This window comes from Cyprinodon tularosa, unplaced genomic scaffold, assembly GCF_016077235.1.
Source record: "Cyprinodon tularosa strain WSP-4 unplaced genomic scaffold, ASM1607723v1 ctg463, whole genome shotgun sequence".
Classification (NCBI taxonomy): Eukaryota; Metazoa; Chordata; class Actinopteri; order Cyprinodontiformes; family Cyprinodontidae; genus Cyprinodon; species Cyprinodon tularosa.
Window position 1 is genome coordinate 923,353 of NW_024039189.1, and position 13,503 is coordinate 936,855.

The window sequence follows — 13,503 nt, forward strand, 5'->3', positions numbered from 1 at the left end:
CTCTCCCTCAGTGGCTTTTATGCGCTTCCCACACTAGTGACATCTTTCTCAAATTTCTATGGGGGCAGGGTTATACTTTAACTTTGTGTCCCAGCGAGACCAATAAAAATGGCCACATTTGCACACACATAGATATGTGGTTGCTATCATCTAACAAATTATAGCTTTATGACACCATTCAGAAAAAGCCCAGAAAAGTAAAGGACCTCTATCAATTGAAAGGAATGTAATTTGTACATTGTTTTCTTCAAGAAAAATTAATAAAATCTGAAAGAATACAACACAAAAAATAAAGGGGAAACATCTGATTTATATATATATTTTTTGTTTTTATCTAGGATCTGAAAATTAAATTTACCAACCTTGAACATTTTGAAAAGATAAAATCAGAAAAAATGGCGAACTCCAAGAGCTGTTCAAATATAATCAAAGCTTTTCTTTTAAATGAAAAGATCTTAAAAGCTCCTTTCTTAAATTGCATTTTTCTTGTTAGTTATTATTATTTTTTTTTTTGCTTTTTTGGAATCATATAGTCAGTCCCAAACTTATACCTCATATTTAAATGTAAGCAGCTTTGAAGTGCAACAGTAGTTCTCTCTAGAATGAAGCTACCCATTTTAGACAGATGCACTGCTGTTTCACAACTTCTATCTTCAGTTTTGTACATACCTGCTTATACAATTTCTTGATAGTTTATTTAAATTTTTACTTACTTTGTAGTGTTTTCATGAAATAAAGGATAAACAACCATGTACAGGGAGGTGTAATCATGTATAACTCCACATTATACATTATTTTAATTGATGTTGTTTCTGATTCAATTTGCATCAGTTGACCTTTATGGAAAAATATCAAAATAATGTGACCAAAAGTGATGTCCCACTGTTATATATTATATAAAGGTGTCATAAAATCACAGTTACTTTCAGTACATTATAAGCCTAATATTCAAAGAGTTCAAATAAGGAGCACATGAGCTTCAGGTGTATTTAGGCATGTGGTCACCCACTAAGATTGAGAGTGCACTAAAACAAGTCAGAACCAGTTTGGACCACCCTTGTTAAATGCAGAAAGTGTGTGTGCTACTGGCAGCGGTGGAACAGGGTAGTGTTAAGGTGTTTGCAGCCATGAAGTTGGAGTTAACAAAAAACTGTAATGAGAATTAAAAGAATAATGAATAATCTCATAACATAATCTAAACATAAATATCTCAAGAGTTACATACAACAGTCGAAAAATAAAAAAAAACATTTAAACAATAAGAGGTACAGTTAAAATATAACATGTTAATAATAAAACCTGAGAAAGTTGTGTTTATGGGTCCTCCTGCATCCAATCTATACCCAGATAAGCTTTTTTCAACTCTAAACAGCTGTATTTACCTTCAACCACTTTTACAAACCCTTCTTGACCAAAATTTGCTTAAAAGGTACTATAGGCCGATAATAATGAATATATTCATATAGGTATTTAAAAAAAAAAACAATCAAGGAAAAGAGAAAAAAAATAAATAAATTTACGTACAAATTGTTTGCTTCCCTTTGTATTAATCTGTCCCATGAGGATGTTTTTTCCTTACTAATCCTATTCTACTTTTGTTATTTCTTTTTTTATATCTCTCTTCATCATCTGTTATCATACCGCTGCCTTCTTCCTAGGCACAATGACTGCAAACATTTTTGTTTATGGGTTTGCACCTAATTTTTACTAAATAAAAATGCAAACACTGCACCTGCAGTGAGTTTCAGGTGTGAAAAATGTCTGTTGGTTGCAAGGAATAATATTTGAAAATCCTCCTCCTATCAGTCTGCTCATCTTACTTTTCATAAATATGTTCTGTATATTAATAAAGGCAAAAACTATTTTAGGTTAAGAGTATATACAGCCATTTATAGTTTAATCTAACTATAAATATGCCAAACATAGCAAAAGGGTCTGAGCAAGTTCGGCTGACAAAGTAAGCTTTTCAAAGTTTTATGACTATTTAACATTTCAAATGCAATATATATTATTGAAATTTTCCTTTTTTATGAATTGTGTAGCAGTTTGCAATACTATAAGAAAACAATAAGAAAAGTGCATAATATTTGTTATTATCATTGTAACTATTTCTCCATTACTACTGTTTGTTATTACCTCCAAATCAATGTCTTTGAAAGTTGAGTTAAAGTAATCTCTCTTTTACAGTTACCTTGTTTCCCAGAACTGCAAGTAGCACACAAGACTTCCTCTCATAAATCGGGTGACCCTAACCAGTGTTGTACCTGTTATCTTCTGAGCATGCAATTTTTATAGATCAACCACAACATGCCCACTATTCTACAGTCAGTTGGGGTTTCTGTGCACAAGCAGTTTAGCCCTCCTTATTTGTAATCCTTGATAATCAGGTCCTTAGTTTGTAAGAAAAAATCCAGATGCCTTGGATCAACAAAGCATTGCGGACAGCATATATTACAGTTATACAAGTCGTACCCATGAAAACAGAGCATGACCTTAAAAGAGTTGCCTTGTAAATCGCTGGGCTTGATTGGCAGGCAGACACATCATATCAAGCTCTGTGAAAATTCTTTGCAAGCAACATTATCCAGTTAAAGCAGCTTAGAGGAAAGAAAAAGGCCAACCACATGACTCTACTTAATCTTCCATTTTTCTAACCTTTTTATATTCCTTACTAATTGTATACTTTAGATTTCAACAGCTGAATCTGGGTAGCGGGGTGAGTGAACAACAGATGTAGGAAATGCTTTGTTTTATAGATAGATAAACTCTGTATTCCATTTTCTATGTTTTAAAAAATAAAAACAGACGTCCAAAGCTACTTTTTCCATCCACATATGATGCCTGGGACTCAACTATATAAATTCAGTTGTAGTGAAAGCTGCTGGCACAATAATATTAACCTCAAAGACATTCAGAAACATCCTGTGAATATCAAAATCACTGCCGTCTGCCTTTTCTTTTTGTTTGCATTATCCTTTTGCAAAGTAAAACTAAGGCAGTAGTTAAATGAAACAATGTTTGGACAGCATTTAAAAGTATAAGACACTAAAGGCTCTCCAAGACTTCAAAAGATGCAGAATATTCTAAATGAAACAAAGCTCTAATACCAAACTTAACAGATTGATGCGGTAGATGGAATAATGGTGAAGAACAAAGAGAGTCCTACGATGTACAAGAGACATAACATCTCATCTGTTGCAGCTCTCTGTTTAACGGAGCCTCACCAACGGACCACTTGGCTCGTATAATCCTCAGTGGTAGTGGGCAGGTCATTTTCAGTTTGTTTCTCAAAAACTCTCCCTTTGTGTTTAGAAGGCCATGGCCTGCCCTGCTCCCTTTGCTCCCTCAACCAGCGTCTCTCCTCACGCCTCTTCAAGCGCACCTCCTGGTGCTCCCTCTGCCGGGTGTACTGGAACCGCTGAAGGAACAGGTCCTTCGCATACTCGTACAGCTGAACGTCCAAGAAATTGAGCTCCTCGATGCGCCTGCGTACAGCCTCGCTCAGGTCCACGTTGGCCGCCCTTGTGCTATTAATCTGCGTGAAGGCGGAGATGAAGCGCAGGCTGAACGTCCGCTCAAACAGGTACTGCGTCTTGCGCTGGAACTCAGTCAGGCCGTAGAACGCCATGTTCTTCAAGTTGCTCATGGCGCTGCTCAAAAGGATGTGGTTACGCTGGCTCTCATTCATTGAGGAAAGGTTGTAGCAACCCACTAAGCTCAGATCAGCCAGCATGCGCACTTGCCGGTTGTTGGCCAAGTTTGAGGGGCAGTTCATGAAATCTTTCAGGGTGACACCAGACCAGTCGTCGCCACTGTAACAGGTAGGCAGCTCATCCTGGGTCGGTGAGCGTCCATCACACATATGGAGTGCTGTCTTCCATGTGGCTCCTCTCTGGACATGTTTCCACTCGCTCAGGTAGCGGGAGACTGGGTCTCGCAGCATGGTGATATAGTAGAAGTTCCTGCAGTCAAAACAAACACAGTTAGAGGGCTGTGAGCCCATCACCATCAGAGAGTGCTGCCCTGCATTGTGCTGACAGATGGTGAGATTTATCTCTGTATGAAACTTCAAGGTTGAATGGTAATTGGAAGACTCAAAGTCTTACTAATTAGATGATTATAGTTGGTGTCTACATGCTGCCCTTGGAAATTGACCCAAGCATTGAATTTACAAAAAGTGAGTAGAACTGTTTTCATGCCACACATTGCCCACCTGCCAACACAGGAAATAATTGCATATCAAGGCAGAATTGTAATTCACGACCATAGAGTAAAGTGAAAAAAAACGAACCCAACTTCATCCAAAACACTGTTAAAATTTAATGAGGCGTCAGCTTTTGTTTCAAAAATCCATAGCAGGTTTAACTGTGAATCTAACAATCCCACCAACAGTAACCCAGTCACAGTAGAAATGAGATATCTATTTACAATGCTGAATTATTCAATTCAGGTCAATTCAGTTTATTTATATACCGTAGCGCCATTCACAACACATGTCATCTCAAGGCACTTTACAATTCAACCAGATTGTAGAGTCAAATTATAGCTATTTAATTATTTAAATTAGAAAATATATTTTATCTGGATCTTAAGAATTGTAAGCCATCAAGGTTAAAATAAAAAAAAATAAAAAATTTCAAACCTCAGCTTAAAAGTTTCTTTATTATAAATCTTTCTTCGCTTTATAACACAATTTTTATATATATATATATATATATATATATATATATATATATATATATATATATATATATATATATATATATATATATATATATATATATATATATATATATATATATATATATATATATATATATATATATATTTGCCTCTAATGCTAATGCAATGAAAGTAACTGCCCACACTGAACTGTGATTGTAAAATTTGATAGCAAACCACTTTGAAACAGTAGGTTGGAGATTCATGGAGCTACTTGTAAAGAAAAGACAACATTCACCGCTCTAGATTAAATCCTATATCAGAAAACACAAAATATGTTTGATCGGGTAAGTGCGATATATGATTTTTTTATATTTTTTTGGCCTTACAACTTATAAGGGTCGGCTCTCATGTTTGAGGGCAGCTCAGACTGCTGTAAAGTGCTCTTCTAGGGTCACACACAAGTTACATACCTGTAGGGGAGTTTTTGAGAAGGGCAGCATGAACAGGTCATCGATATGCACTAAGTGCTGCATATTAACATAAAAAACAATTTCATAATGTAATACTTTGGTCAAGAAGTCACACAGTGGAGCTTCAATAAGACTTAAAGATAAGAATAGTTAAACCATTTGTATTTAAAACTGATAACAGCTGTAAAATGCTATTGTCTAGCAGTCTGTCTCCTTATGAAAAGGAAAAATGTTTTTTGCTGCTGATTTAAAACTTAGGTGCATCTTGTGTGTGCTTCACTTTTCAGGGTAGGCATAAGGTTTATTTATCATAATTCAAACCATGTAAAAGCTGTTATGGTGCTCTAGGATGACTTCTCATGCAATCAACTTCTCCCAAACAAAAACTCAGAAGTCTCCTGATGGAGCATTCTGACAGAAAACAAAGCCCGGACAGACGATGGCCACATGAAGCTCTCCCAAGATGGTGTCTTACTGTGTGTGTGTGTCATGTGAATATTTAATGATACACATGCCCCTGGAGAGTAGTGCAAGTTGGTAAAATGGAGTGCTGCACTGAGATTTCAGTCTGTCTCTAAATTTGCTCTCAGAGCCCCGTCAGAGTGTTTGACGCAGGGAACATTAGTAGTAGTCGCACCCTGTGGTGAAAATGCTGACTCCTTTGGACCTCAAGCCTGTTTTTGTGTTTTTTTTTAATTATATTTCCCAGTTACTCATTATATACCCCTGTTTAACAGAAGTAAACAATTTTTGCCATTCTCTTTTACTTTCTTAAGCAAATTATTAAAGAAACCAGACATCTTAAATACAAGCCTTGTCAATACAGTATACAACTATTCAGTGCTAGTTCTCTTAAGCAGGACATCTAAAAAAAATCATTGTAGGCTGGCAATAATGATATCAAACACAACCGTCATTCAAAGGTTTTCCCGTATGAAGCAAACATCTCAGCCCTTGTAGGAACAGCAGCATTCTGGCACTTTGCTCCTGGAGTTGGTTTGCTGTGCATGAATCCTTGTTAAGTTGGGATGTAAACACATGTGTTGCCTGAGAGCACTCGGCAGCCCAAAGGTCAGATGGTGAGCACCATCAGTGTCAAAATACATCAGGATCAGCAGTTCTGCAATGCTGCCTTGTGGAATAGCTCCCTCGAAAGACTGAGATAGCTTTTGAAGGGGCAGAGAGTGAGATTGGATCTTCTTTTTTCTGGCTTTTTGTTAAAATCAGCATCATCCCTATAGTCATATCCCAATGCCCACCAAACATACAGCAAAAAATTACCATAATTATCTGCTTTTTAATATGGTAAAAGCACAGCTTGTTTAGTTTGGTAAGGATGTACCAAAGCCGTATTCCTTCTTCGACTTTGAGCAAACCTGTTCTTTTGGTGCTGGAGTCTAGAACTAACGATGAACTCTTCTTAATCATAGATCAATAATGGATAGCAGAGGTATTGCTGCTTATTCTGCCCCAGAACACTCATGTCTAAGTAGAAACACCAATGACGTTACTTCACTGGAGCACAACTAAACAGGGGCCATTAAGCAGTGATGGAAGATGAATTTAACAGTATGGATAAAAATGGAAACTAAAGCAAGGCTGGGGAAGGGCAACGGAAAGGGAAGATGGCTAAATGTGCTTCTTAGGAATGTTTGTCAGAAATGGGAAAGGTTTCATATTCATTTGAAATAAGAGCAGATTCTTAGGTGGGGGGTTTGTTCTGCAGATGTTTTTCACTCGCCAGAATAGCCTGCTTTAAATGTGTAGCATAGATATAAAGAGAAAATATTGCACAAATAATAGATTTGAACATGTCTGGTGCAGATACAATGGAAAAGAATGTCCAATTGAGCAGTTTTGTGTTTTTTAAACCTGAGTTTGAATTCTTTTTTACACATTCACTTTTTAACTACATGTAACCATAAGTAACATAAAAGGGATATAATTAGGAATGAACTCAAAGTCTAAGCTACAGCATAGAGCCATACTGTACATCTAATCCCCCTCTTTAAATGTAACTGACTTACCTTGTTTAGAAAAAAGGACATTATCTATACTGTATCCCCATAAGTTCATGACTGATATAACCTCAGAAAAGAACACAGCACATCCTAAAAAAACACACACAATGATGAACCACAAAGTTTTATTATCAGCAAAACTTGCTGGAAAAAGACAACTGGCTTCTAATTACCTGTAATTAGCCCCAGTGACACCAGTTCAGCCCACTGCTTCTCTGTGATTACAGGCTATTAAAAGCAAAGCATAGGCTTACTTTTCAGTTTCTGGGGTTTTAAAGTCACTTGAACTGAATTTTAGACACCCGTGGTGGGTGTTATTTGGCTGCAGGGGCTGAGAAAGCAATAAAAAAAAAAACAACTAGGTATAAACTGGGCAAAACGTCTCTTGTGAAGGCTACAACATGGAGAATTAGAGTAAAGAGAAACCAGGTTCCAATGAATGAATAATAAATGATATTGAAATAAGGAGAGATTCACTCAGAGATGACCACGGCTCAGGTTTCAGGTAACTGTTTGAAATAAATGCAACCTGTTAATTTAGCCCCGTGATGGTAGTAGTTTGCCAGTTTTCATCTCCTTTTCTATGAACATTGCATTAAAGAGCAAAAATTAGAATAAAAACGTTTTTTCAATCTCCTTAGACAAGGTCTTCCCATCTGTATAATATTATTACAATGAGTTTTTTTTATTCAACAATATACACAAAAAATATGTTCAAATAAATGTGTTAAAAATTAAATTAATTAGTTTGCACAGTCCTTATTAATTTTATTTTATGTTTTTCGATTAACAGGACAGGGCAGCCGAATACATGTCAATTTAAAACAGATAGAAAGCAGACATAGATGCATTAAGGACATGAAAAGGTTAATTACAGTATGAGCTTAGCAGTAAAAACAATACACACATTTTAAAAAAAGCTTTAACAATAGAAATTGAATATAATGCAAAATGTGTAATTCTGATAAAATCAAAATAAATAAATATATTTTTAAAATGTTCAGTTAAGTGTGATTAACATTGAAAGGTAATTATACCACCGGGTCATTGGGGCATAAGACTCCCCATTAAACGTTTGTAATCACATTTATTGAACACTAGGTGGTGCTTATTTATTACAAACTCCAACTGGCTTTCTGAATTTTATATATGAGTGTTTTAATATATGTGGTACAGCTTGAAAAAGTAAAATCAACACTTGAAGAAAACTAATTCCCTGAGATGCAATTAGTGTGTAAGAATAACATTTGCAATTTTATTGTTAAGCTATCATCAGCCTTCCCAACATCAATATCAACCCAATGATTAGACAAGCATTGATGGATCTGTGCTGTTTAACATATTAGCAACTATCTCTTTGCTGTTTAAATGCTGTAATCTATTTAAAATGTGAAAAACTGTTTGATGCATTTTGTTGTTGTGAATGGGCTGATCAATGAGGAGTACTCCCCTTTAACTATTTACACTACAATTTCCTGCCTATATGTTGGCATTTTGGCCATCATTCTTTCATTTTGTACCAATTAAGGAATAATTTCAAAACAAATACTAAATCAATGCATTTTGGTTCACTTTTTTTAGATCATCAATTTGTTATTAATTAGAGATAAAAACACAATAATAATTTCTTAATTATCATATCTATTAAGCTGTGGTCTTTGGTTTTCTTAAGCCATGATCCTTTTGTTCTTCCTGTTGTTCAATAGGAACCGCATTTAGTTACAGAATTTATTTATCTATCTATTTCTTTTGTTTTAATTTCCTTAAACAATTGAAATGACCAAAACTAGATCATTGAAATAAATGTTTTTATTATTATTATTTTAGGAGTCTGGATTTATTTTTGACAAAAAAAAAAAAAAAGAAAAACTCAATTTACATTATGAAGTGATCAGACAACAGCGACCACTAAATCACCTGTGAGTGCTTTGGGACAAGACAGGGATCAATTTTAGCTCACCTGACGAGCCAGGAAATTATCGCTGAGTAGGCAACATATTAGTGTGGAAAGAACCGTGTAGCAAAGTCAATGGAAAAAAGAGTACGCCTCTGATGGAAAAACATAAAGAAAAAAGAAAAGCTCTTACAGCAGCCAGTTATAATTTTGATAAAATAAACAGCTTTTTCCGGGACATCATAAGGAGCACCAATAAAAAAATATAGCTGGACTGCAGTTGCAATCTTATTTTTTAGGGTTACAGAAAAGTGCTGCTGCAATATTTGCCCACCTCCTGTGGGAATACAACACGTCCGCCTCCAGAGGCTATGTCTGGGCGAAGGTTGATTTCAGCAGTATTTTCCGCCTATCCATGACCCAGTTCGGGTCTCTGCTGTCCTGCATCGGTGGACAAATCACCCAGACTACAAAGAGTTAGGTGAGACAGCATTCTGGAGCTCAGACAGGAGCAGTGGAACTCCTTCACAGTAGGTCAGGGCCACATGTAATCCCTGAGTGGATTTTGCAATGCTAATGTGAATAAAAGTTCAAATCATTCAACTTAATTTGCAGGTGAGGTACTGATCAAATGTCGCCAAAATTGTGCCATTCAGCTCCCTATATTCACCACCATCACCTTTGCTTTGCTCCAGAGCGCCACATAGAAATAACTACGGATTCCTTTGCTCCAGTGTTCGGTGTAAACGTACCTTTAAAAACTGGGGAGTAGAACAGCTTCTGTTCTGCATTGATTAGTAAAATAAACAACATTTTCGTTGTTTTTTTAGGGGCAGAATGAGGGTAATCTAGGTTATCTACTAATCAGCATAATAATGAAGACGTTATTCAATCTCTGGACAAAGGAAATTTTGAGGCATGCAGTTGGGAGTCAGGATTAGAGGATTAAACTGTTATAATTTTGTCCCTTTCCTTCGTGAAGTACCTATAGTAGTGGCTCAGCGTTCTCCCTCTTAAAAGAAATCATGACTGTATGCTACTGTAGATGCTATGCTTCTGACTGATTAGAGAATTTCATGCAGGTCCTACATTGTTGCTTGAGTGAGTCAGAGACTGATGGCTTTTGGCAGACTGCTGATCAGGAGTGCTCAGGACAGCAGAAGCCTGGTTCTTCTCCAAAAAAAAAACTGGCATTAACAACAGACAGCCCATGTATTTTTTCTTTGAAACAAGAGCGGGGAGTAAACAAGAGAGAATGGGAAATTTCCTGGTCTTTTGAACAAGACAAACATGTGTGCAGAAAACTACTTGGAACTACTTTCCAATGAAGAAGTTTTGAAAATGGAGGGTTTCAGGAAAAAATACACTGGTTATTTCTTTTCTGAGAGTCCAGAAATTAAACGTTTTAACAGGGATCTCTGTGGGCAGTTTTTATGGGGGTTTTTCAGGTATTCCAGCGTTCTTACATCAACCACAGACATGGGTTTAAGGTTAACTGCTAATTCTTAATTGCTGATATCTATGAGTCTATGATGGTTTGTTTACCATTTAAAATGCCCTGTGATGGACTGATCCATTTCCAACCTCATGACTGCACAGATTGTTGCCTCAATAAATTAAGCGGTAAAAGTACCTGAACAGATGCAGGTATGTGGTTGGATGTCTTCCTATATATAATCAAAAGATGCTAAATGGTGCAGTTAGTGTTCAGAAGCTTTACATTTGCTTTCTCAATAAAGAAGTGATGACATGTCAGACATACATTTTGAATAAACCTATGAAATCAGTTAGGATTACCAAATTACTCCATTTGCAAAATGCCATAATAACAATTATATGATTTCAATCAAAGATTTGGAGCTTCAATGTGGTTTGCTGGAATTCTGGCTCTTCCTAGAAAGAAGTGAAGCCTATTTAACTCAAATTTTATGAATTACCCTCACAGTGCCTTAAAAAGACTCAAGGGTCTTTTTGTAGGCTTTCCTGGTTAGATTGACAAGATTATCTATCAGGAAAAAGTGATAGAAAGGCTCATCTCTCTTTCTAAATGTTTGGTTATTAGAACATAAATTTGGTGATCCAAATTCTGTTGAAAAAATCTAAAGACTGATAGTCACCTGCAGGATGGTACATACTCACTCTATAGAGAAACTGTTCCCTACCCTGAGATAGAAGTGCTCTCCAGAAATTATAGCCCCTAATATAAATGGAGCATTCTACAATTATAACACTTTCCTTGACTTCTGCCCTTCTCCCTATTCTGATTCTTTTAAATATTTTGTAAACACCACAGTTCCCCCTGGATCCATAACCTTTTCTTAACGGCTGTCATATTAATCAGGCTGCAGATTCACACATCAATAGCCCTCTTGTATCTGTTGCCACTGTCTGTTGTTATGCAGTTTATTGTCACTCTAGTTTAAGGACTGAATTCATCAATTTTCTCATCTGGTCTGTGATTGCTTTCTTTCAAAATGATGCAGGTAAAGCCCTGTTATGATGACGGTTAAAGGATCTCAAAGGCGACATGCTGATAGTCAGATAAACGATTTATTTTGATATCTTTGTGCGCTCCCACTGAGAGTAGATGTTACAAACATAGAAGCTGGGGCTTTAGGAATACTTTATACATCATTATTCACATTATTTTGCGACTATATTTAAATAAAAAATGAGTGACATTTTTTTTATTCTGAATTATGAAATAAAAACAATGTTGTTTGCTTTACAATTTTATTTGTATAATCTCCACTGACTGGTTAGGTTGATTATCCTCTCATATTTTTGCTTTTACATTCAATACAACTTGGTAATTAAAAATAAAAATCGCTTTGTATATTATATTGTGGTTTTATTTGTTGGCTGGGAAATTTTTCTTTACATAATTTGCAAAGGTGTTGATACAACCGAACCTTTACTATGACAACCTTTTCATATTTAGACATCAAACTTAAACTTCATTTAGGATTTTGTCCAACAGACTGAAACAAAGCAGCATGCCAAAAAGAATTAAAAAGGGATATATTATATTTTTATAATTAAAATGGAAAATTCTGGCAAAAAATCGTTTCAATTTTCTTTTAACTTAAACCCTTAAATACGATAAATGTGCTGAAGATGAAGCAAAATGGAAAAGAAAACTAACAAGTTTTCTAACAAAGAAAACTTGTTAGAAAAAGCAAAATGCTTGAGACAAGAATGGAGGTTTACTTTGTGGCCAGAAAACAGCTGCAGAGTAAATGTAGGGTCCATGATGTGAATCTAAATGTCATGTTTGCTTGTTCCTTTTTTTGACATAGAGGCACCATATTCTCATCAGATAACCAGTCGTAACCATCAGCAGAATCATATTATAAAAAAAAAATTGCAGTTTTGAAACCATGCTTAAATAAATTGCCTTTTAGTTTCAGTTTTTCTATATTATAGTTATATTAAATTTCCTGTGCAGTCCACCAGTTTTGTCCATTACTGGTTTGATGCAGCTAAATTTCCTTTAATGTTTTGCTGTTGTTCTTAAGTTAGAATCATTAATCCAGACTGTGATTAAGCTTGATATTACAGCCAAAACAATTTACAATAACGGTATCTCTTTCTCAGGACCCTGTGTGGAACGATATAGAGACTGTTAACAGGTTTAAAGAGGCAGCCAGCGTTCCATCCTCCACATCAGCTCCTCACTTTAAACAACGTGCTTAGTGGGAATGCATGTAAGCCAGTGGCACTGCCCTCAGCTAAACTGAATCAGACCTCAGATAAATGTTGCCAGTGCACAAATATGGATTGTTAGCCCTCTACATTCAATGCTTTTTACATTATGGATGTAATTACACTGGGGAATCTGTGAAACCTCTGCAACAGAGCTTTAAACTGCATGCATCTATGTTCCTTTAATCTAATATACACAGAAATAGTTCTGAGCCAGAGTTTTATGATAGAGAAATTATATGCTCAACACATCAGAGGAGCTGTGTTTATTTATTCCTATGTAAATGGATAAAAGTTGAGTGGATAAAAAGCTTAAACACCTTATTTTTTTCACTTGCATTTTATATGAAAGCAGGTTCAATTGTAGCCTTTTTGTGAAAAGAACAACAAGTGCTTTATTTCCACCCAAATGTGTTACAGGAAGTTGAAATTTGCAGTCATCCAAAAAAAGCAAAGAATGACCTTCTAGGTTAAAGTTTCAATCCAAACCTTTCCTACGTTTTATCTCTCTAGCTGTATGACAAACATGCATATCTTTGAAGCTAAGGTAAACAGCTCTGTACGGTATTAACTTTTACCCTCCTTCTGCTGTCTGTTTGCTCAGAGTATGACAGCACTAAACCTCAGCCTGTGTGGTAAATACCTGAGCTTCAATCACCTTCAATTAGGATCAGAAAAGAGCATTTCTAGTTAGAGCAAAAATTGATTTTGTTTGATTTTAAACACAAGGTAGAATTCATCCCCTCTT

At 35.7% G+C, this 13,503-nt stretch overlaps 1 protein-coding gene across 1 annotated transcript in view; it reads right to left on the bottom strand.

The window, feature by feature from the left end:
* hs6st3b (heparan sulfate 6-O-sulfotransferase 3b) overlaps window positions 1–13,503 on the bottom strand; it is a 107,103-nt gene continuing 93,600 nt past the window's right edge. The window contains exon 2 of the mRNA XM_038301233.1: window positions 1–3,962. Within this exon, the coding sequence (XP_038157161.1) occupies window positions 3,221–3,962 (742 nt within the window). The 3' untranslated portion in view covers window positions 1–3,220. The remainder of the gene's footprint in view (window positions 3,963–13,503) is intronic.